The sequence below is a fragment of the Ochotona princeps genome, chromosome 17 (genome assembly GCF_030435755.1).
Source record: "Ochotona princeps isolate mOchPri1 chromosome 17, mOchPri1.hap1, whole genome shotgun sequence".
Taxonomy (NCBI): domain Eukaryota; kingdom Metazoa; phylum Chordata; class Mammalia; order Lagomorpha; family Ochotonidae; genus Ochotona; species Ochotona princeps.
The window spans coordinates 27291003-27317811 of NC_080848.1; the positions used below are offsets into that span (position 1 = coordinate 27291003).

Consider the following 26809-nt stretch of genomic DNA (forward strand, 5'->3'; position numbering starts at 1 on the left):
ATACAGAGAGGAAGATCTTCCGTCCAATGATTCACTCCCCAAGTGAGCCGCAACGGCCAGTACTGTGCCGATCCGAAGCCAGGAACCAGGAACCTCTTCCAGGTCTCCCACGCGGGTGCAGGGTCCCAAACCATTGGGCCATCCTCAACTGCTTTCCCAGGCCACAAGCAGGGAGCTGGATGGGAAGTGGAGCTGCCAGGATTACAACTGGCGCCCATATGGGATCCCGGCACGTCCAAGGCGAGGACTTTAGCCACTAGGCCATGCCGCCGGGCCCATTGCTATGCTTTTTCAGTTGAGAGTTTTATACTGTTTTAGTTTTAAAAAACATTGTTTAACTGCAATAAACAGCATATCAAAGTAAGTAAAAGTAATTAAGATGGTTTTGTTTATTTCAGAACATCAAAAAGCTTTGGAAGATTTCACTCTTGAAAATATTCTTTCCCATATTTATTATTTTCGGTGTTGTGATTACACGGAGCTATTGGCACAAATATATCTCCTTCCAGACTTCCTTTCAGAACACTCAAAGGTATGGGTCAAACTCCTGAAGTGTAACTGATCAAAGGTCTTTGGCAGTGTTTAAGTATGAAGGATAACTGTTAGTAACACAAAATTAAAGTGAATTCAGAAAATCTTTCATTCTTAACCTGTAATTGTTCTATAATTATATTTATTTTGTGTATATACACATATGTATTATTGTATTTTAAGAAATTTATGCAAAAATGAAATAAAAAGGTAAGTGTGTTTTATCTTAAAATATTTAAAATCCATTTAGTTGTCTTAGAATGTGCATTGGCTTCATTGGCTAATTCTCCCCCTGAAAGTGCTGGGATCCCATGTGGGCACTGGTTCATGAACCAGCCATTCTGCTTCCCATCCAGCTCCCTGCTTGTGACCAGGGAAAACAGTCAAGGATGGTGCAAAGCCTTGGAACCCTGCACCCACATGGGAGACCTGGAGGAAGCTCCTGACTTCGGATCAGCTCAACACCGACCATTGTGGTCCTTTAGGGAGTGAACCAGCAATTCAAAGATCTTTGTCTCTCCTTTTTCTGTAAATCTGTCTTTCCAATAAAATAATTAAATCTTTTTTTAAAAATGCATTTATGATGATTTTTACAGATTTATTTGTTTGAATGGCAGAGTTTTAGGCAGAAAAGGAGAGACAATGAAAGAGGAGCAGGGAAATTTTGCATCTGCTGGTTTTATTCCCTAGTGGCTGGGCTGGGCTGGGCTGAAGCCAGCAGCCTGGAACTTTACCTAGGTCTCGCGTGTGGGTGGCAGGGGTCTAAGCACTTGGACCATTTTCTGTTGGCATCCCAGGTGCGCCAGCAGGGAGCTGGATCGGAAGCAGAGCAACTGAGACTTGAACGAATGCCCACATAGGATTTTGACATTGCAGGCAGTGTCCCAACCCTGTGTACTACAATGGCAGCTCCTCCATGATTTTTTTTTTAACTTGAAAGAATTACAGAGGCGGTGGGGGAGCAAAGAGATTTTCCTATGCTGGTTCATTCCACAAATGACTGCAACAGCCAGAGCTGAACTGGTGTAAAGCTGGGACACAGTAACTTCTTTCCGAATCACCGAGGTCAAGGGCCCAAAGCTTTGGGCCATCTTCCACTACTTTTCCAAGTCATTAGCGGGGAGCTAGATAAGAAGTGGAACAGCCCAGGCACACTGGTGGTTTCAGCTGGATGAATAGCCAGTTGATCCATGGTGCTGACTGTGTTTAGGACAGTTTATGTCATTTTTAAAAAAGATTTATTTATTTTCATTGGAAAGGCAGATATACAGAGAAAGGAGAAACAGAGGAAGATCCATTGATTCACTCCCGAAGTGGCTGCAGTGGCCAGAGCTGAGCCGATCCAAAGCCTGGAGCTTCTTCCAGGTCTCCCACGTGGGTGCAGGGTCCCAAGTCTTTGGGCCGTCCTCGAATGCTTTCCCAGGGCACAAACAAGGGAGCTGGATGGGAAGTGGGGCCACCAAAATTAGAACTGTCACCCATATGGGATCCCAGTGCGTTCAAGGTAAGGACTTTAGCCGCTAGGCTACTGCGCCAGATGCAGTTCATGTCATTTTTAAATATATTTTGATTTATTGTTTCCTTGCTGTCATCAATTTGATTGTGTCTTCCAGTCATCTTCTGGCTTTTATAAACCGTTGAATAAATATGCGAGACGCTGCATGAACTGTTTCTCTTTAATTTGCAACAAAAAATAAGTGTACTTTCATGTACAAATTAATTATAAATTCCCTAGATACAAAGATTGTAGAAAACAATTTATAGTTGCCAGGTACAGTATTTATTCCACATGATTTTTGAAAAAGTTTTGTTCATTTGTTTATTTTTATTGCAAGTCAGATATACAGAGAGGAGGAAAGACAGAGAGGAAGATCTTCCATCCGATGATTCACTCCCCAAGTGACCACAACAGCCAGTGCTGTGCTGATACGAAGCCAGGATCCAGGAGCTTCTTCCGGGTCTCCTACACGGGTACAGGGTCCCAAACCTTTGGGCTGTCCTCGACTGCTTTCCCAGGCCACAAGCAGGGAGCTGGATGGGAAGTAGAGCTGCCGGGATCAGAACCGGCGCCCATATGGGATCCCGGCGAGTTCAAGGCGAGGACTGTAGCTGTTAGGCCACGCCGCCGGGCCCTCCACATGATTTTTAAAATTGAGATGAAGTTCACCTAGCAAAATTGCACATTTCAAAGCAAATACTTCCATGCAGTTAGTACAGTGTCATACAACCACTGCTTGTAGTTCCAAAGTGTTTTTTTTTTTCAAGATTTATTTATTTTTATTACAAAGTCAGATATACAGAGAGGAGGAGAGACAGAGAGGAAAATCTTCCGTCCGATGATTCACTCCCCAAGGGAGCTGCAATAGCCGGTACTGCACCAAGCCGAAGCCAGGAACCAGGAACCTCTTCTGGGTCTCCCACGCGGGTGCAGGGTCCCAAGGCCTTGGGCCTACCTCAACTGCTTTCCCAGGCCACAAGCAGGGAGCTGGATGGGAAGTGGAGCCGCCGGGATTAGAACCGGCACCCATATGGGATCCTGGCACGTTCAAGGGGAGGACTTTAGCCCCTAGGCCACGCCACCCAGTCCCAAAGTGTTTTTATCCCCTCACAAGGAAAGACATGCTCATTAAATAGTGCTTCTGTTCCTCCCTTTCTGAGTCTCTTGTCAACCACAGTCAACCTTCTGTCTCTATACAAGTGGAATGATGTGCTATATCTGACCATTTTGTCTGACTGTTTCATTCAACATATTTTTTTCTAAAAGCAAATCTGGTGACCTGACACAGAAGCCTGACGGCTCAAGTCCTCGCCTTGCACATGCTGGGATCCCATATGAGTGCCGGTTCTAATCCTGGCAGCTCCACTTCCCATCTAGCTCCCTGCTTGTGGCCTGGCAAAGCAGTTGAGGATGGCCCAAAGCCTTGGGACCCTGCACCCGCGTGAGAGACCCAGAGGAGGCTCCAGGCTCCTGGTTTTGGATTGGCTCAGCTCTGGCCATTATGGCCAGATGGAAGATCTTTCTATCTCTCCTTCTGTGTAATCTAACTAACTGTCCAATAAAAAAGATCTTGAAATATTCAAACCTTAAAAATAAATAAATTCATTGATTAAATAAAATTTATTATCTGGGCCAGTGTTGTGCATTAGTTAAGGTTCTGTCTGTGATACTGGCATCCTATATGGGTAGTTCTTTTAGTCCTTTCTGCCACATTCACAATTCAGAGCCTATTAATGCACCCGCAAAAGCAGCAGAGGACATCTGAGTAATTAGCTCTTGCAGTCATTTGGGGTCTGAACAAGCAGATGGAAAATCTCCATCTGTCTGTTCCTGCCTTTCAAATACATTAATAAATCTTTTTAAAAAATTACTGTCTTTGTTACTACTATTTTTAATACTTTTTAAAAAGATTTATGTACTTGAAGACAGTTATAGAGAGAGGAGAAAATCTTCCATGCACTAGTTCACTCCCAAAGTGGCTGCAGCAGCCAGAGCTGAGCTGGTTCGAAGCCAGGAGCTTCTTCTGGGTCTCCCACACAGGTGCAGTGTCCCAAGGCTTTGAGTCGTCCTCGACTGCTTTCCCAGGCCACAAGCAGGGAGCTGGATGGGAAGTGAAGCAATTGGGACACGAACTGGCACTGACTGTATGGGATCCCAGTGTGTACAAGGCAAGGACTTTAGCCACTTAGCTACCGAGCTGGGCCCAGAAATGAGTATTTTTTAAAAATTATAACCTTGTAGTAGTTTTTTTGCTTGCTCATGTTTGGAGTAATTTCTAGACTTTTTTTTTTTTAAAGATTTTATTGTTATTGGATAGCCGGATATACACAGAGGAGGAGAGACAGAGAGGAAGATCTTCCATCCGATGTTTCACTCCCCAAGTGAGCCGCAACGGGCCGATGCGCGCCGATCCAAAGCCGGGACCAGGAACCTCTTCCGGGTCTCCCACGTGGGTGCAGTGTCCCAAACCATTGGGCCATCCTCGACTGCTTTCCCAGGCCACAAGCAGGGAGCTGGATGTGAGGTGGAGCTGCCGGGATTAGAACCGGTGCCCATATGGGATCCGGGGCTTTCAAGGTGAGGACTTTAGCCACTAGGCCATGCCACCAAGCCCTATTATTACCTTATTATAATAGAGTTCCTAATTGCCCTGGGATGGATATTTTTTAAATGTTTATTTGTATTTATTGGGAAGTCAGATATTTAAGGAGAAGAGGACAGAGAATAAGATCTTCTGTCCGCTGATCCACTCCTCCTGTGGATGCAACAACCAGAGCTCTGCTGATCCGAAGCGAGGAACTTCTTCCAGGTCTCCCATGCGGGTGCTGGCTCCCAAGGCTTTGGGCTGTCCTCGACTGCTTTCCCAGGCCACAGGCAGGGAGCTGGATGGAAGCGTGGCTGCCAGGATTATAGCTGGCACCCATATTGGATCCCGGTGCATGCAAGGCAAGGACTGTAGCTGCTAGGCTTCCATGTCAGGCCACAAACTATATGAATTAAAAAATGTTTTTGCAGTTATGGGCCCAGTGCTGTATCCTAGCAGCTGGGGTCCTCGCCTTGAACTCTGGGATCCCAATTGGGTACTAGTTCTGGTCCCAGCAGCCCCGTTTCCCATCTGGCTCCCTGCTTGTGGCCTGGGAAAGCAGTGAGGACGGCCCAAAGCCTTGGGACCCTGCACCCGCGTGGGAGACCCAGAGCAGACTCCTGGCTCCTGGCTTTGGATCAGCTCAGCTCTGGCTGTTATGACCTCTTGGGGAGTGAGTCAGTGGGTGGAGAATCTTGCTTTCTGTCTCTCCTCTCCTCTGTATGTCTGACTTTGCAATATATATATGTATATATATATATATATATATATATATGTTAAAAAAATTTTTTGCAATTATGTTAATATCAGTTTATGAACTCTGTAGAATACCTTTGTATTCTATAATGATAATCCAATAAACTTCAAGTAAAACATTATAACTGCAGAGTCATAAAACTTTGTATATCAATAAACCTTATTTATCACCTGTAGATAAACCTTGGTTCAAATCAAGACATAATAACCTCATAGTGATTTCTGTATTATAACATTCTGTCTTGTTTATTTGCCCTTATAATGACCATATTTTAACGGGAAAAGTGTATCAAATTTTTACAGAAAGTTTACGGTTTGAACCCCAAAGGAAAAATTGGGTATTTGAGAAATTTGTTTTACCAAGACTTCAGCTAACTTTGTTATCAGTGTCAAATATATCTGTGAAGTCTGTATATAGAGACGCAATATAAAAAAGTTGTAATGATTTCTTTTTTCTGTTTTAGTAATGTTTTAAAAGTTCATGAATTATCAAACCAGAATATATTTTGACTTTTGATGATTGCTGCAGAAAGCCTGAGATGGATAAGATTCATAATGATACTGTTTGGATACCACTTTTGTTATTTTATTTTTAATACTAAACAGTGTTATTGTCTCATCTGTATTAGGTTCGGTTAGTGATTGTAGATGGCATTGCTTTTCCTTTTCGTCATGACCTTGACGACCTCTCTCTTCGTACTCGATTACTAAACGGCCTATCCCAGCAAATGATCAGCCTTGCAAATAACTACAAATTAGCTGTAAGTATGACTAACCAAGATTTTATAATAAAATCAAGGATTTATAAATTATTTAAGTCTAGAAATAGCAAAATAGAATTCGCCTAACTAAAAGCAAATAATAATCATAAAGTTTCGAATGATTTTGTTTTGGTGTCTGGAAGTAATGAATACTAGTCAGAAATGTTGCATCTGTAAACATGATCAATGTTTTTTTTTTTTAAGAAATCTTTTTATTTATTAGGAACAGTACAAAAGAGAGAAGGATAGACAGAGAGCTGAGGCTAGGGCTGAGCTGGGTTGAAGTTAGGAGTCAGGAGCTTGTCTGGGGGTCCAAGCACTTGGGGCATCATATGCTACTTTCCCAGTTACATTAGTAGGGAGGGGGAGCTGATCAGGAGTGGAGCAGCCCAGGACTCTAACAAGTTCATGCCACAAGTGCTAGCCCCGTTGTGGTCTTTTTTTTTTTTTCCCTAGAAGGACATATTTACAGAGAGAAAGCTCTTCCATTTGTGGCTGGTTCACTCCCCAAATACCTGTAATGGCTGGGGTTAAGCCAATATGAAGCCAGGAGCCTGGAGCTCTTCCAGGTCTCCTATATCAGTACAGGGTCCTGCAGCTTTGGGCCATCTTTCAAATGTTTTCCCAGGTCTTAAGCAGGGAGCTAGATGGGAAGTGGAGCAGCTGGGACACAAACTGGTGCCTATGTAGGATGCTGGCACTTATAAGTTACAAGATTAGCCAATTGAGCCATTATGCTGTTCCCAGAACATGTCATTTTTTTAATTTAGTTTTATTGGAAAGTCAGATTTAGAGAGGAAGATCTTTCATCTGCTGGTTTACTCCCCATGTGGCTGCAACAGGCAGGGCTGAACTGATCAGGGGCCAGGAGCCTCTTCCAGGTCTCCCATGCAGGTGCAGGGTCCCAAGACATTGGGCCATCCTCAGCTGCTTTTCCAGGTCACAAGCAGAGAACTGGATGGGAAGTGGAGCTGGGACATAATCTGGTGCCCATGTGGGATTCTGGCGCATTCAAGGCAAGGACTTTGTCCCGCTAGGCTACCACACTGGCCCTAGATGTCATTTTTTTTTTTTTAAGTGAAACTTTTTGATGAAGAAATGCCATTTTTTCCATTGCAGTGTTTTATCTAAATCTACTTGATATTATCTAAATTTACTTGATATTCTTCCAACTTACATCTCCTTTTTACTTTGAGTCTAATTACTATACAGCATATAATCACAGACTCAGATTGAAAAATTACGTTGTGTAAGCAAATTAGGTATGTTAAGATAACTCTGCTAGAATTGGAATATGCCTAGAAATGAAGAGATAGGAGTAAGGTACAATTTTATTATTATAGTTTTTTTCCTTTTGAGAAACAGAGAGCTAGAGTGTGCACTTGCAAGTTAAAGAAGTCTCTCCACTGTTTCACTGCCCAATGTCCTTGGAGGCTATAAGGCAGGAACTTACTCCAAGTTTACCATTTGTGTGGCAGAGCTAATCCTGGCTAGTTCAGTTTTAGGGCATCTTTCTGCCAGTGTGCATCCTGGGAGGCAGCAGATGACGGCTCAAGTTCTTTAACCTTACTGCCCATGAGGGAGAGATCTGGATTGAGTTCCAGGCTCCTGATTTCCATCTGATCCGGTTCCAGCTGTTTCAATTATCTGGGTAGTGAACCAGTGAATTAGAAGCTTTCTCTCTTCCATTTTCTTTTTCACTGTCACTTTCAAATAAATAAATAAGCATTATGAAAAGAATGCTTAATAGGCTTAAAAAGTACCTTGCTTTGAGCTTTTAGATTTTTCTGCCACATGCTAAAAAAGCCTTAGTTTAAATTGCTATTATCATTCTTTCCATCTCCACCATTGAAGAGCCTCCAGTAGAGGGCAATCAAGACTAATGGGTTGCTTCGTTTCTTCCATTTTTATATAGATATATAGATTTTATTTATTTTTATTGGAAAAACAGATTTACAGAGAAAAGGAGAGATACCATATGCTGGTACACTCCTCAGGCTCCTCAGATGGCCGCAATACCCAGAGCAATGCTGATCTGAAGCTGAGAGCTTCCAAGTTTCCCACAGAGGTGCAGGGTCCCAAGGCTTTGGGCCATTCTCTACTACTTTCCCAGACCACAAGCAGGGAGCTGGATGGGAAGTGGAGCAGCCAGAACTAGAATTGGCACCCACATATGATCCTGGTGCTTGCAAGGCAAGGATATAGCCACTAGGTCATCATGCTGGGCCCATTTACTTACTTACTTATTTATTTAATGATTTACAAGACAGAGTTAGAAACAGGGAGAGATAAAAATAAATAGTCCTTCCATCTGTTGGTTCACTCCCCAGATGGCCACAAAGGCATGAACTGGGCTAGAATGAAGCCAGAATCCAGGAACTTTATCCAGTCCTCCACCATTTGATTCATGAGCCCAAATATTTGGGGTGTCCTGTCTGCTTTCCCAGGCACATTAACAGAGAGCTGTATTTGAAGTAGAGCAGCCAGGACTTGAACTGGCGCTTAAATGGGATGCTGCTGCTGCTGCTGCAGCATCTTACTCTGATGCCACAACACCAACCCCTTTTTGGATCCCCACACCTCACTAGCATCACTAAATGCATATATGAATTTGATAATGTGTTTTACAATTTTACGTCATACATGCATGTTTTAAAAAATTATTTTCAACAGTCAAAAACATGTAATTATCCATTCCCAGAGATGAAAATTGTTGAGCTTGATATACATATTTTTGCACACTTGCTTTACTCCATATATATACATTTTGGAAAAAAAGATTATATTATTCATGCTGTTTACAAAGTGTTTTTTTTTTCAAAGATTTTTATTTATTTATTACAAAGTCAGATATACAGAGAGGAGGAGAGACAGAGAGGAAGATCTTCCGTCCGATGATTCACTCCCCAAGTGAGCTGCAACGGGCCGGTGTGCGCCGATCCGATGCCGGGAACCTGGAACCTCTTCCGGGTCTCCCACGCGGGTGCAGGGTCCCAATGCATTGGGCGGTCCTCAACTGCTTTCCCAGACCACAAGCAGGAAGCTGGATGGGAAGTGGAGCTGCCGGGATTAGAACTGGCGCCCATATGGGATCCTGGCGCGTTCAAGGCGAGGACTTTAGGCGCTAGGCCACGCCGCTGGGCCCCTACAAAGTGGTTTTTAACTTAAAATGTTTTGAGCATCTAGTGTAGGCATCGCCCATGTCAGTATCTGGTTCAGTACCTCCCCCCAGCTTCTGACTTCAACCCAGGTATTTTGACTTGCATTGCAAACATTCCAACTCAAGTCTTTTACATTTTATTTTTTATAGTTTAATTATATAATTATTTTAGAAATTATTTTCATTTGTTTGAAAGATTAAAAGAGCTCTTCTATTTGCTGGTTCATTGCCCAAGCACTTGCAACATCCCAGATTGGGCCAGGCTGAAGTTCAGAGCCTGGAACTCGGAGCAGGTAGCTGAGATCTAAATATCTGAGTAATCATCTGCCTTGAAGTGTGCCCATTAACAGAAAACTGGATCAAAGCAGAACTGGTACTGCCATCTAAACCTGCTGAGAGTGGCTTCTGGTGTCCTGAGTGGTGTCTTAACTGATGTACCAGATATTCCCTCAACTTCAGTTATTTGAAGTGCAGAGTCATGGAGAAAGTGTGAGGAGAGAAAGAAATCTTCCATCTGCTGGTTTACTCCCCAAATGGTTACAATGAGCAGGGCTGGGCCAGACCAAAGCCAGGAGCCAGGAGCCAGGAACCAGGAGTTACTTCTGAGTCCCGTCATGTGAGTTCAGGGACCCGAAAGTTTGTGCCATTCTGCATTACTCTTTCAGGTACATCAGCAGGGAGCTGGATTGGAAGTGGAGCATCCAGGAATTAAACCCAAATTAGATGTTGGCAACGCAGGCAGCAGGTTTATCCAGTTGGCATTGCCTGTGGAAGTTTTATCCACTTTTCTACAATACCAGCCCCTCACTCTCCATTTTATATTTGAGTGTTTATATTTTATTTAATTATTTTTTTAAAGATTTATTTTTTATTGGAAATTCAGATATACAGAGAGGAAGCGAGACAGAGAGGAAGATTTTCTATCCGCTGGTTCACTCCCCAAGTGGCCACAATGGCTGCTGCTGAGCCTCTGAAGCCAGCAGCCAGGAGCTAGGAGCCTCTTCTGGGTCTCCCACGCAGGTGCAGGGTCCCAAGGCTTGGGACCATCTTCGGCTGCTTTCCAAGGCCACAAACAAGAAGCTGGATGGGAAGTGGTTGCTGCCAGGATTAGAACTGGTGCCTATATGGGATCCTGGCACGTGCAAGGCGAGGACTTTAACCTCTAGGCTACTGCTTGGGACCCTAAAGAATTTTATTTTTGTTTGAAAAGTAGTTGTTACAGAGAGAAGACAGAGATCTGCTATCCACTGGTTCACTCTCCTGAGCCCATCCTTAGCCAGCTGCCAGGAGCTTCTTCAAGGTTTCCCACGAAGGTGCAAGTGCCCAAGGAGTTGAGCCATTCTATGCTGCTTCCCTGGGCTATATGCAGGGGGTTGGATCAGAATTCGAGCAGCCAGCACATGAAAAGCACCCATAGGGATGCCAGTGCCACAGATAGCTTAGCCTACTATGGCATGGCACTGGCCCCAGCTTTTGTTTTATATTGTTAAATTACTCTCATAAAACATGTTCCACAATGTATTCTGTACACCAAAAAATAAAAATTCTTATTCTTCTCCTAACATCTTTACCAACTTTGTGTGTTACCAGCTATAAAATCTTAACTAAATCTTGCTTACATTGTGGCACAGCAAATTAAACTAACATCTGCAGTGTATACGCCTATGTTAGTCCCTTGCTCCACTCTGAATCTTCATCTCTGCTAATGTGCTTGGGAAAACAGCGGAGGATGGGCCAAGTGCTTGGGTCCCTGCACCCATGGGAGAGTCCCAGAAATTCATGGCTTTAGGCTTCTTCCTGATTCAGTCCTGGGCTGCTGATGGCCATTTGGAGGTTGAGATTGAAGCAACAGATGGAAGACACTCTAACTCTGTGGCTTAAATAAATAGTTTCTTTGACTATTGGTAGAATCTTTTTCTTGTTTTTAAACAACTTTAGTGAGATAAAAATTGCATCCTCAGGTGCAGGCATCTGATGCAGCGATTTAGATGCCACTTGAAAGGCTTACATCCCGTATCAGAGTCCCTGGATTCAACTTCTAGCTCCCCTCTTTTGACCCAGTTTGCCATTAATGCATGCACTGGGAGTAAACAGATGATGGCCCAGCACTTGGATTCCTGCCCCCTAGTAGTTCTGGGTTATTGGCTTCAGTCTTTTCCAGTCCTGGCTGATAATATTATTTTGGGAGAAAGCCAACAAATGGAAGATTTCCCTCTGTCTGCCTTTCAATTAAAAATGAAAGTGAGTGCCTGACACAGTGCTCAGTAAGCTAATTCTCCACCTATAAGCGCTGACATCCAGTATGGGGGCCAGCTCATGAACTGGCTCCTATACACCTTTTTTTTTTTTTTTTTTGAAAGTCAGATATACAGAGAGGAGGTGAGACAGAGAGGAAGATCTTCTGTCTGTTGATTCACTCCCCAAGTGGCTGCAACGGCAGGATCTGTGCCAGTCTGAAGCCAGGAGCCTTTTCCAGGTCTGCCATGCAAGTGCAGGGTTCTAAGGCTTTGGGCCATCCTCAGCTGCTTTCCCAGGCCACAAGCAGGGAGCTGGATGGGAAGCAGAGCTGCCGGGATTAGAAGTAGGGCCATAGGAATTGGAACCAGTGCTTTTATGGGATCCTGGCATATGCAAGGCGAGGACTTTAGCCGCTAGACTACCATGCTGGGCTCAGTTTCTCTTGAGGTACAGCTTCCGGTTAATAGCATGAAAAAGCAGCACAGGATGCCCCAAACTGTGGGCTCTTTATTCATGTGAGAACCTGGCCTGTGGTTTTGTGGCAGCCCAGCTCTGGCCATTGAGTCATTTGGGGAGTGAACCAGCACATGGAAGATCTCTTTTTGTCTCTCCATCTCTCTAATTTTGACTTTCAAGTAAAGATGAGGGCCCAGCACAAAGGCTCGTTTTGCTATTCTCTCTGTAAGAACCAGGATCCAATACAGGCACTGGTTTATGTCCTGGCAGCCCTGCTTCCCATCCAGCTCCCTGCTTTGGCCTGGGAAAGCAATCGAGGACGGCCCAAAGTCCTGGGACCCTGCAGCTGTGTGGGAGACCTGGAAGAATCTCCTGGCTCCTGGATATCTTAATCAATAATAAAAATAAATACATGAAAAAAATGAATAAGTAAGTCCACATGTCACAGAACTCATGGTTGTGATTCTCAGAGGTTCCTGTTACATTCTCAGAGTTGTGTAATCTCTTTCACCATCTAATTTTAGAACATTTTTATCCAGAAAGGAGGCCCTCACTACACAGTGACTTTTAGAATAATAAAAATGTCTTGCCCCTTCACTTTGACTTTTTAAATCTCCTGCAGATTCCTTTTATATTCAACCCCAACTTTGTGCCATACAAAGAAGGTGCTAAATTTAAAGCACACATATACACAAAGTCTATTAGCTATCATTCTTCTTTTTGCCCTTCTCTTATTCCCCAACGGCCACTAGTCTGCTTTTTGTCTCTGTCAATTTGCTCTGGACACATCATCTAAATAGAATCTTACAGAACTTTTGTGTCTCATTTTTTTTCCACTTAGCGTAATATTTTCAAAGATTCATCCACATTGTAGCCTGTATCGGTATCCTTTTTAGGGGTGTAACTTTGCATTTTTTGGATAATACTGCATTTTGATCTGTAGTCAGACAGGCTATCCATTGCACCACTGGCCCTGTGCTAAATATTGCATTTTGTTTATCTGTTTTCTTGGTTGAAGAACATTTGAATAGCAGATGTATTTTTAAAGGATTTAAATTGATAATTTTAAAGTGGTTATGAGATATTCTTTAGAAACTTGTAGCAATCAAAGAATGACATTTTCTTTTTTCAGATTTATTAATTTTTTTGTTGGAAAGTCAGATATACAGAGGAGGAAAAACAGGCAGATCTTCCGTCTGCTAATTCACTCCTCAAAGACCGCATCAGCCAGAGCTGAGCCTATATGAAATCAGGAGCCAGGAGCTTCTTCTAGGTCTCCCACATGGGTGTAGGGTGCCAGGGCTATAGGCCGTCCTCGACTGCTTTTCCAAGTCACAAACAGGGAGTTGGATTGGAACAGGGACAGCTGAGATATGAACTGGAGCTTATATGGGATCCTGGTGTGTGCAAGGCGACGACTTCAGCCACTAGGCTATCACACCAGACCCATAGAGTGACTTTTGTTTGCGTCATGATATGCCTAGCAGTTTTGTGGAAATAATGTAATTTTTTTAGATTGGAAAGTCAGATATACAGAGAGAAGTAGAGGCAGAGTTCCTCCATCCAATGATTCACTCCCCAAGCGGCTGCAATGGATGCAGCTCAGCCGATCTGAAGCCAGGAGTAAGGAGCCTCCTCCAGGTCTCCACATGGGTGCAGGATCACAAGGCTTTGGGCCAACTTTGATTACCTTCCCAGGCCACAAGCAGGGAGCTGGATGGGAAGTGGGGCCACCGGGATTAGATCCAGCACCCATATGGGATCCCAGAATGTGCAAGGAGTATCTTAGCCACTAAGCTACCATACTAGGCCCGGGAATAATGTAATTTTATAAATACTTGCTAATAAAGTAAAATCCAATTTTGAGGCACTTAATAGCTATTTAAGAATTATTTCTTTTTACCTTTTTAGCAAAATAATTTAATGAATAAATAATATAAACCAGAACTGTTACTAAACTTGTTCGTGTTATGTACAGTATATGCAAGCATCTCCATGACTTTTGAGATCTTGAAATGGCTATTACTACTGAAGAACTAATTTTCAACCTTTGTAACATTTTATTTTGTTGTTTTTTAAATTTTTTAACAGTTTTATTTATTTATTGGAATGTCAGATATACAGAGAGGAGGAGAGACAGAGAGGAAGATCTTCAGTCTGTAGATTTACTCCCCAGGCAGCCACAATAGCTGGAGATGCACCTATCTGAACCCAGGAGCCAGGAGCTCTTCCAGGTCTCCACATGGGTACAGGGTCCCAAGGCTTTGGGCCATCCTTGACTGCTTTCCCAGGCCACAAACAGGGAGCTGGAAGGGAAGTGGGGCTGCTGGGATTAGAACTGGCACCCAAATGGAATCCCAGCACATGCAAGCTAAGAACTTCAGCCGCTAGTCTACCGCGCTGGACCTCTCCTCTTTTTTTAGGATTTATTTATTTATGTATTAAATATTTATTTTATTTTTATTGAAAATTCAAATATACGGAGAGGAGGAGAGACAAAGATCTGTCTGTTGATTCACTCCCCAAGTGGCCACCATAGTCAATTCTGAGTTGATTCAAAGTCAGGAGCCTCTTGCGGATCTCCCATGCAGGTACAGGGTCCCAAGGCTTTTGGGCCATCCTCGATTGCTTTGCCAAGCCACAAGCAGGGAGCTGGATAGGAAGCATGGTTGCCAGGATATGAACCAGTACCCATATGGAGTGCCAGTGCATACAAGGTGAGGACTTTAGCCACTGGCTACTGCGCTGGGCCCAGAATATATTTGGTTTTATTGGAAAGGCAGTTTTACAGAGAGAAGGACAGTCAGAGAGAAAGATCTTCGACTTGCTGGTTCACTCCTCAAATGGCTGCAGTGACCAAACTATTCTGAGGGCAGGAGCTTTCTGCAGAGTACCTGTATGAAGGCAGGGTCTCAAGGATTTGACTATCCTTTGCTGCTTTCCCTGTCCCTGAGCAGAGAGCTTAATCAGGAATGGAGCAGCTGGGACATGTCCCGATGCTTGCAGATAGAGGATCAGCTGTTGGGCCACTGTCCCTACCCCTGATCAAGCTTTACAAGTTGTGTGTGGCTAATGGCTATGGAATTGATCCTCCACCAAACAGAAAGGGTGGACATATGTAAATATCCCACTGCTCAAGAGCTCATATGCTTGGTGAAATGTACAGTAAAGGAATTATTCAGCGTGTTAGAAATGCCAGTTAGTACATTCCAGTTAATTACCAATTTAAATTTCTGCCTAGCTTGTTCTAGGATGCCTAGTATGACATAATAAACAGAAAACACGTTATGGCACATAAGGGGAAGGAAACTGGTAGAAAAGCATGTTAGCCTTTTGCTATTTAATTGAGATCTAGATGCATCCCATATCTTCCTCTGTGTCTTAAATTTTTTTCAGGGACCTGGCACGGTGGCCTAGCAGCTTAAGTCCTGGCGTTAAAAGCACCGGTATCCCATATGGGCGCTGGTTCTAATCCTGGCAGCCCCACTTCCCATCCAGCTCCCTGCTTGTGGTCTGGGAAAGCAGTTGAGGACGGCCCACAGCCTTTGCACCCTGCATTGGTGTGGTAGACCTGGAAGAAGTTCCTGGCTCCTGGCTTCCTGGCTCAGCTCTAGCTGTTGTGGCTGCTTGGGGAGTGAATCATTCATTGGACGGAAGATCTTCCGTCTCTTCTTTCTGTATATCTGACTTTGCGATAAAAATAAAAAATCTTTAAAAAATGTTTTTCAGGATGTTTCCACTGAGTGGGGAACAACGAAACAGTTTCTTATAAAGTGAACTTTATTTTCTTTCCCGAATAAGCACCTAAGGTTCACTTATTTTTATTGCAAAGGCAGATTTGCAGAGAGAGGGAGACAGAGATGCTGGTTCGCTGCCCAAAAGTTTACAATGGCCAGAGCTGATCCTATCTGAAGCCAGGAGCATCTAAAAGCTTTTTTTTCAGATCTCATCCATGGGTACAGAGATCCAAGGTCTTTTTTTTTTTTTTTTTTTTTAAGATTTATTTACTTTATTACAAAGTCAGATATACAGAGAGGAGGAGAGACAGAGAGGAAGATCTTCCATCCAGTGATTCACTCCCCAAGTGAGCCGCAACGGCCGGTACGTGCCAATCCGAAGCCAGGAACCAGGAACCTTCTCCGGGTCTCCCACACGGGTGCAGTGTCCCAATGCATTGGGCAGTCCTCGACTGCTTTCCCAGGCCACAAGCAGGGAGCTGGATGGGAAGCGGAGCTGCCGGGATTAGAACCGGCGCCCATATGGGATCCCGGGGCGTTCAAGGCGAGGACTTTAGCTGCTAGGCCACGCCGCCGGGCCCAATCCAAGGTCTTGAGCTAGATCAGCAGTGGGACAGCTGAGACTAGAATGAGCACCCGTCTGGGTTACTGGAGCCTGAGGCAGAGCATTAGCCCGTTTAGCCACCACACCAGCACCTGCACAAAAGTTATATGTATTGGAAGAATATTTAAAATAAACATTTGGAGAAATGTTGAGAGAAATTTTGAATTAAGAGATGTCAGATAAGCTTGTATTGTCAACACTTTTGTTTTTATTACTTTAAAATTATCTTTAAAAGCATGAAATATTTATTATAGATCACTATTTGGTTCAAGAATGTTAACAATAGTTTTAGCCTTGAAAACTGAGTAAAGCAAAACCTCTGCTGTTAATGAGCCGGCTAAAATAGTCATAATTTGGAATTTTTTTGACCTGATTTCTGGTTTTTGACTTTACCTAGTTCTCTTACGTAATTATGTTATGATTTTAAGTCTTGTAATTCTTTGTCTTGGGTTTTTTTTTTTTTAAGATTTACTTATTTTTTTGATTGGAAAGTCAGAGAGGAGAGACAGAGAAAAATCTTTCATCTGCTGGTTCACTCACCAAATGGCTTCCATGGGCAGAGCTGAGCTGATCTGAAACCAGGAGCCAGAAGTTTCTTCCAGGTTACCCATGTGGGTACAGCAGGCCAAGGCTTTGGGCTGTCCTCCCAGGCTACAAGCAACGAGCTGGAACGGAAGTGGAGCAGTTGGGATATGAACTGGCATCTATATGGGATCCCAGTGGTTGTAAGGCAAGGACTTTAGCCACTAAGCTCCCACATTGGGCCTTGCCTTAGATTCTTTTTTTCCCCTATAAAAATCATAAATAGTACTACTCTATTTGTATCTTCCCTAAAATTCTAAGCATTAAGATATTCCTGGGCCTGGCGTGGTAACCTAACCGGGCCCAAATCTTATTTTTTTTAAAAAACTTTTATATTATGGGCACGGTGTGGTAACCTCACAGCTGAAGTCCTCACCTTGCATGCACCAGGATCCCATATGGGCGCCAGTTCTAACCCTGGCGGTCCAGCTTCCCTCCAGCTCCTTGCTTGTGGCCTGGGAAAGCAGTCGAGGACGGCCCAGAGCCTTGGGACCCTGCATCCATGTTGGAGACCTGGAAGAGGCTCCTGTCTCCTGGCTTTGTATAGGTACATCTCTGGCTGTTGTGGCTGCTTGGGGAGTGAATCAACAGACAGAAGATCTTCCTTTCTGCCTCTCCTCCTTTCTGTATATTGGACTTCCCAATTTTAAAAAATTATATTTTGAATAAAAACTCTACCAATATAATAATTGTAAAGAACTTGGGCTCAGGGCCAGGCGTGACGGCCTGTCTGCTGAATCCTTGCCTTGTACATTCCACAATCCCATATGGGTGCTGGTTCGTGTCCCAGCCATTCCACTTCCCTTCTAGCTCCCTGCTTGTGGCCTGGGAAAGCAGTCGAGGACAGCACAAAGCCTTGGGATCCACCACTCTCATGAGAGACCTGGAGGAGGCTCCTGGCTGCTGGGTTTGGATTGGCTTGGCTCTGGCTGTTGGCGGTCACTTGGAGAGTAGACCAGTAGCCAAAAGATCTTCCTGTCTCCTTCTCTCCATGGATCCGACTTTCACATAAAAATAAATTGGGGAGGATAGAAAGTGATGAAGCTTGACCCTTCAGCCAACCCTTAAGATTAATGGTCATACCTCATTGTGCTTGGAGCGGCGAGATTGGCAGCAATTCATAACTGTTGAACTATCGGGACCACTGAGCAAGACCCTCGGAGCAAGCCCCACATCCGGGACCTGGGGTGGGTGGGAGACTGGGTGGGGTTTCTCCCTCAAAATCCGCTTTTACATCAGATATATGAAGGAAACAATATATATAAAAAAAAGATTAATGGTCATAAATCTCTGAGGAGTGGATGAAATGCGACAGGTTGTGGGCAGTTAGCTTAGCATGAGAAGCCGTGCCTCCCCTGCTCTATGTAACTCCCATCTGCCCACCTGTCAGTCAGGTGACCTCTCCCTGAGACCTGCCTTCCTTGTCCGGGGGCCTGGAATATGGTATCATGTAACCACTCCCTTGCCAAGCAAATATGCACTCTGGCAACATGGAGGAGCATTCTGTCTTCCCATGAACACACAATTGAAGGTGGAGACATTTGTCTCCCATCTTCCCCCTCCCCCAACTTTATCCTTGAATATATAACACATATTTTTGTGATCTCATCTTTTGCATAAACTTTATTTAAAGAAAAGAAAAAAGATGTGGAGCAGCTGGAATACAAACCAGTATTCATATGAATGTCAATGTTGAGGGCAGAAGCTTTATTCACTATACCACATGGCAGTTCATCATAAAAGCTTGCTACCATCTATTAGAAATATGTGTGCATTTACTTTTATGGGAAAGTCAGATTTTCAGAGAAGGAAAGACAGAGAGGGATTTTCCTTCTGCTGGCTCACTCCCCAAATGGCCTCAGAGGCCTCAGCTGAGCCAATTAGAAGCCAGGAACCAGGAGCTTCCTCCAGGTCTTGCATGTGGTGCTGGGTCCCAGGGCTTTGGCCTGTCCTCTACTACCTTCCCTTCCATAGGCAGGGAACTGGATGGGAAGTGTAACAGCTGGGACATGATTTTATATGGCATCTTGGCATTTTCAAGAAGAGGATTAGCCAATTGAGCTATTGCATCAGGCCCCAAAATATTTTATACTAATTCGAGTTACGTTTTCAAGTAAGTACTTACTTTATGAGTAAATTAAATTTTTTTTTATTTATTAAAAGTCAGTTAAAAAGATTCAGAGATAGATAGATAGATAGATATTCAGTCTACTGCTTCAGCTACTGCAGTAGGTGAAGTAGGCTGGATGTGAATCCAGGAACTATCTCCAGGTCTCCCGCATGGGTGCAGGAACCCGAAACACTGCGGCCATCTGCTGCTGCTTTTCTAGGCATATTAGCAAGGATCAGGATCAGAGGTGAAGCGGCTGGGAGTGGAACCCACCCCCACATGGGAAATCATGGTCACAGGAAGCAGCTTTATGTGCTATGTCACAATGCCAGACCCAGATTTCTTAAAATGTTAATTAGAAAATTTTCATTATCTAAATATATTTCTTTTTGAACAGATTATGTTCCAAATACTAAAATCACAAGTAAATACTTGATGTATTTTAGGGAGAAAAACCTAACTTTCTTACTTATTGTTTTTATAGGTAATTCTAACCAATCAAATGACAACAAAGATAGATAAAAATCAGGCCTTGCTGGTCCCTGCATTAGGTAGGTACATTAATAAAAGAAATAATTACGGGTCAAAATATTTTTCCTACTTTTATTTGATCCTTGTTGGAATATTACAGACTCCTGGAGCAGAGACTGTATTTGTCTCACTCACCGATAATTCTTAGCATAAAGCACAGTGCCCTCAAATATTGACTGCTTCTTTTAATTTTTCTTTATTATTATTATTATTTTAGATTTATTTATATATTTATTTAGAAAGTTGGATGGAAGAGAGGATGAAAGACAGAGGAAGCTCTTGCATTTGCTGATTCACTCCACGAGCATCCACAATGGTCAGAGCTGAGCCAATCTGAAGCCAGGAGCCTCCTCCAGGTCTCCCACACAGGTGCAGAGTCCCAACGCTTTGGGCCGTCCTCGACTGCTTTCCCAGGCCACAGTCAGGGAGCTGGATGGGAAGTGGGGCCGCCAGGATCAGAACCAGTGCCCATATGGGATCCTGGCACCTGCAAGGCGAAGACTTAAGCTGCTAGGCTACCACACCGGGCCCAAAAACTCACAGTCTTAGGAAGAAAGAATCCAGTTAAATACAAATAATATTACTGCAGTGAAGAGATGTATGCCTAGGCCCCTAAATTCAGTTATGATTTCATTACAACACAATACTACAAGATTGATTTATAGTAAAATATTTAAGAATGTTTTGTTAGAGATTTTGCTTTGCTTTTGAGAGTCAGAAATATATTAGTAGTGATGAAATGGATGATTGGTAAGTACAGTGACTCAAATTATTATTTTCTGAAAGTAAATACAGGATAATAATCTCTAGTATGTCACTAGAAAGTGAATAATTTTACTGATCTTAGGATAATACCATGGGGGCCTGGAACGGTGGTCTAGTGGCTAAAGTCCTCGCCTTGAATGCGCCGGGATCCCATATGGGCGCTGGTTCTAATCCCGGCAGCTCCACTTCCCATTCAGCTCCCTGCCTGTGGCCTGGGAAAGCAGTCGAGGTCGGCCCAATGCCTTGGGACCCTGCACCTGCGTGGGAGACCTGGAGTAAGTTCCTGGCTCTTGGCTTCAGCTTGGCGCAGCACCAGCTGTTGTGGTCACTTGGGGAGTGAATCATTGGACGGAGGATCTTCCTCTCTGTCTCTGCTCCTCTCTGTATATCTGCCTTTGCAATAAAAATAAGTAATTAAGAAAAAAGATAGTGCCATTTCTCATAATTTTGAAACTAAGTATACTCTTGTGGTAAAATAAGGAAAGTAAAATCTAAATGTGGTATGAGGCATTCTGAGGAACTATATTCTGATGAGGCCATATACTGGTACTTTTTTCCGCAGGAGAAAGTTGGGGACATGCTGCTACAATACGGCTAATCTTTCATTGGGATCAAAATCAAAGGTCAGTATACATACAAGTTAATAATTCTGAATATCAAATTAATTACATTGAGCACCTGCCAGCTTCTTAGAGCTAATCTCTTGAAGATCTACAGTGACCCATGAACTAACACTTTGCTTGGTTTGTCTCACAGTTCATAGAATAAACATATTATATGCATATTTAGCAGAGAATAGGAAATTCTTTGGAAAATCGAAATGATAGGGTACATGCACCTGATAGGGGTAGATGACTTCGGAATACCACCTTCAAAGGCTGTTTGAAATCATTTATTAGCCATGCAGAAGGAGGTGAGTATTTTATGTTCCTGGAAGGGATTGAAAGAAAAATAAAATCAGGACAAAAGGAGAGCTTTTGAGGTTAGCTGTAGGACTAATTTATGTGGAAAATAAGATGGCTTTTCTTAGTTGCTTAATATAGTTCTGTGAAATTGTATCTTGTTTTTCTTTTTGTACTTTCCTATTCTTATTGCCCAGTTGCTTACCTGCCTTTCATAAGCATTGTTCTTTAAAATAAAATCGTGGCAGCAGGAAACCTTTGTACTTGTTTTTAAAGCTGCTGAGCAAGTGAACAAACCAGCTTTCATTTTCTTTAAAGTAGGCCGTTGAAGGCTCTGAGTCTTTTATGCTACACTCTAGAAATATCAGACTTCTGCCAACCTTTTCGCTTTGTGATTAATTGGCATAAGTTAGAGAACTTGGTTTGGAAATGCTCCAATACAGGGTGAAATTGAGGCAGTACGTGGGCAGAAATGGAATAAAATGTCCCTTAAATACATGAGGGTTAATCAGTGATATGATCTGCTTTTCAATCTGCATTTTAAAAAATTCATACTCGGTCCCGGCATGGTGGCCTAGTAGCTAAAGTGATTGCCTTAAACGCACTGGGATCTCACATGGGCACTGGTTCTAACTCCGGCAGCTCCACTTCCCATCCAGCTCCCTGCTTGTGGCCTGGGAAATAAGTCAAGGATGTCCCAAAGCTTCGGGACCCTGCACCTGCGTAGGAGACCCGGAAGAAGCTCCTGGCTCCTGGGTTCGGCTTGGCACAGCACTGGCTGTTGCGGTTACTTGGGGAGTGAATCATCGGACGGAAGATCTTCCTCTGTCTTTCCTCCTCTCTGTATATCTGACTTTGCAATAAAAATAAATAAATCTTTTTAAAAAAATAAAGTAAAATAAAATGTGCATACTTTATGGTCAGAATAAGTTATCTCATTCAATAGAATTAAAATAGTTTTGGGGGTGGGCAACCGACCCAGTGTTAAGATGTTGATGAAGGGCTAGAGATGTAGTTCAATAGGTTGAGGTGCTGCTTTCAGCGCTCTGGCATCCCATAGAGACTTAAATTCTGACTTCTGCCTGCTTTGCTTCCCACGAAGCTGCCTCTAAGGCACCTTGGAAGGCAATGGTTGATGCCACCCAAGTGAGAAGCTCCCGGCTTTGGCCTGGCCCAGCCCTAACTGTTGCGGCTAATGGGGGAATGAACCAGCAAATGGAAGTTCTCGCTCGTTCTCTCTCTCTCTCTCTCTCTCTCTCTCTCTCTCTCTCTCTCTCTCTCTCAGTTGATGTGCCCATTAAGTAAATCTCAATCTCTCTTTTTTTCTTTTTTAAAGATTTATTTATTCTCATTACAAAGTCAGATATACAGAGAGGAGGAGAGATAGAGAGGAAGATCTTCCATCCGAAGATTCACTCCCCAAGTAACCGCAACAGCCAGTGCTGTGCCCATCCGAAGCTGGGAACCAGGAACCTCTTCTGGGTCTCCCACACGGATGCAGGCTTTGGGCCGTCCTCGACAGCTTTCCCAGGCCACAAGCAGGGAGCTGAATGGGAAGTGGAGCTGCCGGGACCAGAACTGACGCCCATATGGGATCCCGGGGCTTTCAAGGTGAGGACGATAGCTGCTAGGCCATGCTGCCAGGCCCTCTTTTTTTTAAAGAAATGGTTAATATGCCCATGTCCCATATTGAAGTTCTGGGTTTGTTTCTTGGCTGTGCTTCCCATTTCCAGCTTCCCACCAGTGCAGACCTGGAAGCAGTGATGACTCAGGCAGTTAGGTTCCTGCTGCCACCCATTTGGGAAACTTGGCTTGAGTTCCCAGCTTCAGCCTGGCCCACTCCTGGTTGCTGTGACATTTGGGAATAAACCAGCCTGTGGGAACTCGCCTGCCTGCCTTTCTGTTTCTTTCTGCCATATATATATATTTGTAGTTGTATGTATATACATAGTTTGTTCTTTATTGTTTGAAGCCAAATACCTTTAAGTTACTAAAGTTACATGTGAAGCGGCTGGCATTGTGGCGCAGTCAGTTAAGCTGCCACCTGCATTGGGGCATCCCATATAAGTGCCAATTCCGGTTTCCTGCAAATGTGACTTGGAAAACCGCAGAGGCTGGCCCAAGTGCTTGGGCCCTTGTATTTACATGAGAGACCTGGAAGAAGCTCCTGGTTCCTGACTCCAGGCTTTGGCCTCGCCCAGCGCAGGCTGTTGCAGCCTTTAGGAAGTGTACCAGTGGGTAGAAGATGTTGTGTCTCTCCTTTTTCTGAAATTCTGCCTTTCAAATAAATAAAAAGCAAATGTTAAAAAAAATTCTTTTTAAAGTTTATATGAACTCTCACATGCTTTCTAAAAATCATGTGAGAAGAGGAGAGAGAGAAATTCATACTGAAAGTAGTACCAGTACTTTCCATTTAAGCAGGAAAGCTAAAAACCGTGGCTAGTTAAATTTGTATTGGGAATTGAACTTAGGTGTACTAATCTCATGCCCTGGTCCCTATCCTTTATCAGTGACACATGGGATTTTTACCCTTTGATTAATGATAGAATAATATTCCAACAGTTAGGAAAAAAAAATACTGTTGTTGGTGTCCTTATGTGAGTTTTCTTCAAGTTTGCATATTCATTATATGAGGCCAAGATTGTTCAGAATTATACTACTGGTTGCCAAGAAGATCTGGTGGCAGAGTGGAGTAATGCACCAACACCCACACACAGTGTTTCGTATGTGTGCTCAGCTTCAGAGCACAAATTGTGCTTCTGCCTTGTTTCTTCCTGACCCAAGCGATGTGGTTCAGCCATATGTTAAGCTTCATCTCAGCTGCGGCCATGAGCCAAATGAGTTTTTTTTTTTTTTTTTTAGATTTACTTATTTTTATTGGAAAGGCAGATATACAGAGAGCAGGAGGAGGAGAAACAGAGAGGAAGATCTTCCGTCCGCTGATTCACATCCCAAGTGGCCACGACTAGAGCTGAGCCAGTCAAAAGCCAGGAGCCTCTCCTAGGTCTCCCATGCAGATGCAGGGTCCCAAGGCTTTGAGCCAACCTCGACTGCTTTCCCAGGCAGCAAGCTGGATGGGAAGCAGAGCTGCTGGGATTAGAACCATTGCCTGTATGGGATACCGGAGTGTGCAAGGTGAGGACTTTAGCCACTAGGCTACCTCATCAGGCCCCCAAATGATTTTTCGTTTAATTCCTTGTTTAGAAAGATCTCTTGATACAGAATGATATATATATAAATGTATTTTTGCTTAGAAATTTGCTAAAGATTTTCAACCTGTAAATTCAGTGCGCCTTTAACTTTTTAAAAAAGATTTATATTTTTTTACTGCAAAGTCAGATATACAGAGAGGAGTAGAGATGGAGAGGAAGATCTTCCATTCGATGGTTCACTCCCCAAGTGAGCACAACGGCTGGAGCTGAGCCAATCTGAACCCAGGAACCTCTTCTGGGTCTCCTACGTGGGTGCAGGGTCCCAAAGCTTGGGGCCGTCCTCGATTGCTTCCCCAGGTCACAAAGAGGGAGCTGAATGGGAAGAGGGCCTGCTGGGACACGAACCAGCACGTATATGAGATCCTGGTGCGTGCAACCTACTAGGCCCTTCTGTTATTTACTTTGTATAGTATAAAATACAGTTACCTGAACAGACCTTTGTGGAGAGCGGGACTTTGCCCCAAGATGGCGCTTGTTATTGTCTTCTCACGGCACAAAGGCAGTAAACAAGTTTTAGGAAGTTGCAGAGGATTGGTTCAAGGTCTCATGCAGTCTGCATGGTGTGCGCGTGATCAGAGTTGTGATTGGTGTGTTTGATGCGTGGCCAAGCAGCCCTGTTGCAATTGGCTGTTGATAGGGTTTTAACCTAAGTTTGAGAGAGAACAAAGAGAAGAAGAACAAAGAGGAGTAGTGGTAGAGTAGTGGTAGTAGTAGTAGTAGAAGAGGAAGCCTGTAAATATGCTGTAGTTACACTGCCCTTCTGTATTAGTTTGTCCTTCAATAAATCCTCATAAGAGCAAGCACCTGTGTCGGAGCTTCACTCGCTGGACGAGGGACCCTGTTAGACCTTGTTCTGCACTGCACTGATTTTGGGAACATGTTTTCATTTTAAAATGACATATTCCTTGATTATTTTTATTAACTTAAGTGTATGATATTTACTTACATTCCAATAAATTATCCTCTGAAATATGGGCCCGGCAGCGTGGCTTAGCAGCTAACGTCCTCACCTTGGAAGCCCCGGGATCCCATATGGGCGCCGGTTCTGGTTCCGGCAGCTCCACTTCCCATCCAGCTCCCTGCTTGTGGCCTGGGAAAGCAGTCGAGGACGACCCAAAGCTTTGGGACCCTGCACCCGCGTGGGAGACCCGGAAGAGGTTCCTGGTTCCCGGCTTCGGATTGGCACAGCACTGGCTGTTGCGGTTACTTGGGGAGTGAATCTTCGGATGGAAGATCTTTCTCTCTATCTCTCCTCCTCTCTGTATATCTGACTTTGTAATGAAAATAAATAAATAAATCTTTAAAAAATTATCCTCTGAAATAATACCAAAAAAGTTACTGCAGAAAGATTACAAAAAATTGAAGATTCCTTACCTTTTAGTAACAACTATTAACTTCTTGACTTTATACCAGTTTTTCTTTTCCTAAGTATATATGCTTACTCATAAATGTGGGATCATCCAGTATAACATTTACTCAATGTAATACTTTCCTGCCTCATTTCATATCCCACCCTTTGTTTCAAGTATAAGTAATGTTATTTATTTGTTTGAATCAGTCATTCTGGTTGCTTTAAAATTATACTTGTTTAAATTCTGCTATAATTATGTGCAATGATTATTTACATTTATATATATAAAGGTATTGTTTGAGAGGAGGGCTTTCCCCCCTTAGATATATTTCTTTCCTTTGTGTTTCCTTAAACTAAAATAATAGCGATATTGAAAAACTTAACTTTACATTTTAAAATCATTTGAGCTAATTAACTAAAATGTGTTTTTTTCTCAAAATCAGGTTGGCGACATTGTACAAATCACCAAGTCAGAAGGAAAACACAGTACAGTTTGACATCACAGTCAGTATTATTTGATTGGAGTGGGATTTTGGTGTTAATGGGCAGTAATTATCCAAAGAGAACATTTACAAAGAGAGCATTTACAAATTTTTCTGTTAACTTCTGTAGGCAGTGAGCATATTTGAAGACAGCTTTTAATGCTTAGAACATTCCAAAAATAGTAGTATACACAGAATACTGTAGTCACAATTGGACTGAAACTTATACTTTGGGAACAGAGAAAATATTTTTGGGTTATGTGCTCTGTGATATGTGATTGCAGGATATTAAAGGTTTTTAAAATGGAAGTTACTGATAATTTTCAGAAAAAAATACCAACATATACTTGTTTTGATCTGCAGATAATATTGGTGCATTGTAGCCACCAAATATAGCCCACTTTAAGCTATTGCTTTTGTGTGAATTTATACCATAGAACACATTTTTGGCTGAAATGTATATTTCTTTGTAGTGTTAAGCCATGTATATTTTTACAGCTCATTTATAAATTCATAAGGAGAAAAACAGAAAGGGAAGGGGATTCTGCA

General features: G+C 43.2%; 1 protein-coding gene and 1 long non-coding RNA gene across 2 annotated transcripts in view; one reads left to right on the top strand and one right to left on the bottom strand.

Moving 5' to 3' along the window:
- Positions 1–26809, top strand: part of RAD51C (RAD51 paralog C) — a 41402-nt gene that overhangs the window by 13650 nt on the left and 943 nt on the right. Inside the window, exons 4-8 of the mRNA XM_058676086.1 lie at positions 399–532; positions 5999–6130; positions 19502–19568; positions 20876–20936; positions 26222–26282. Of these exons, the coding sequence (XP_058532069.1) occupies positions 399–532; positions 5999–6130; positions 19502–19568; positions 20876–20936; positions 26222–26282 (455 nt within the window). The remainder of the gene's footprint in view (positions 1–398; positions 533–5998; positions 6131–19501; positions 19569–20875; positions 20937–26221; positions 26283–26809) is intronic.
- On the bottom strand, positions 366–21070 carry LOC131482389 (uncharacterized). Its single transcript, XR_009246946.1, has 2 exons — positions 20992–21070; positions 366–599 (listed from the first exon to the last, which is right to left on the bottom strand). It is a non-coding gene; the product is annotated as an uncharacterized LOC131482389 (long non-coding RNA).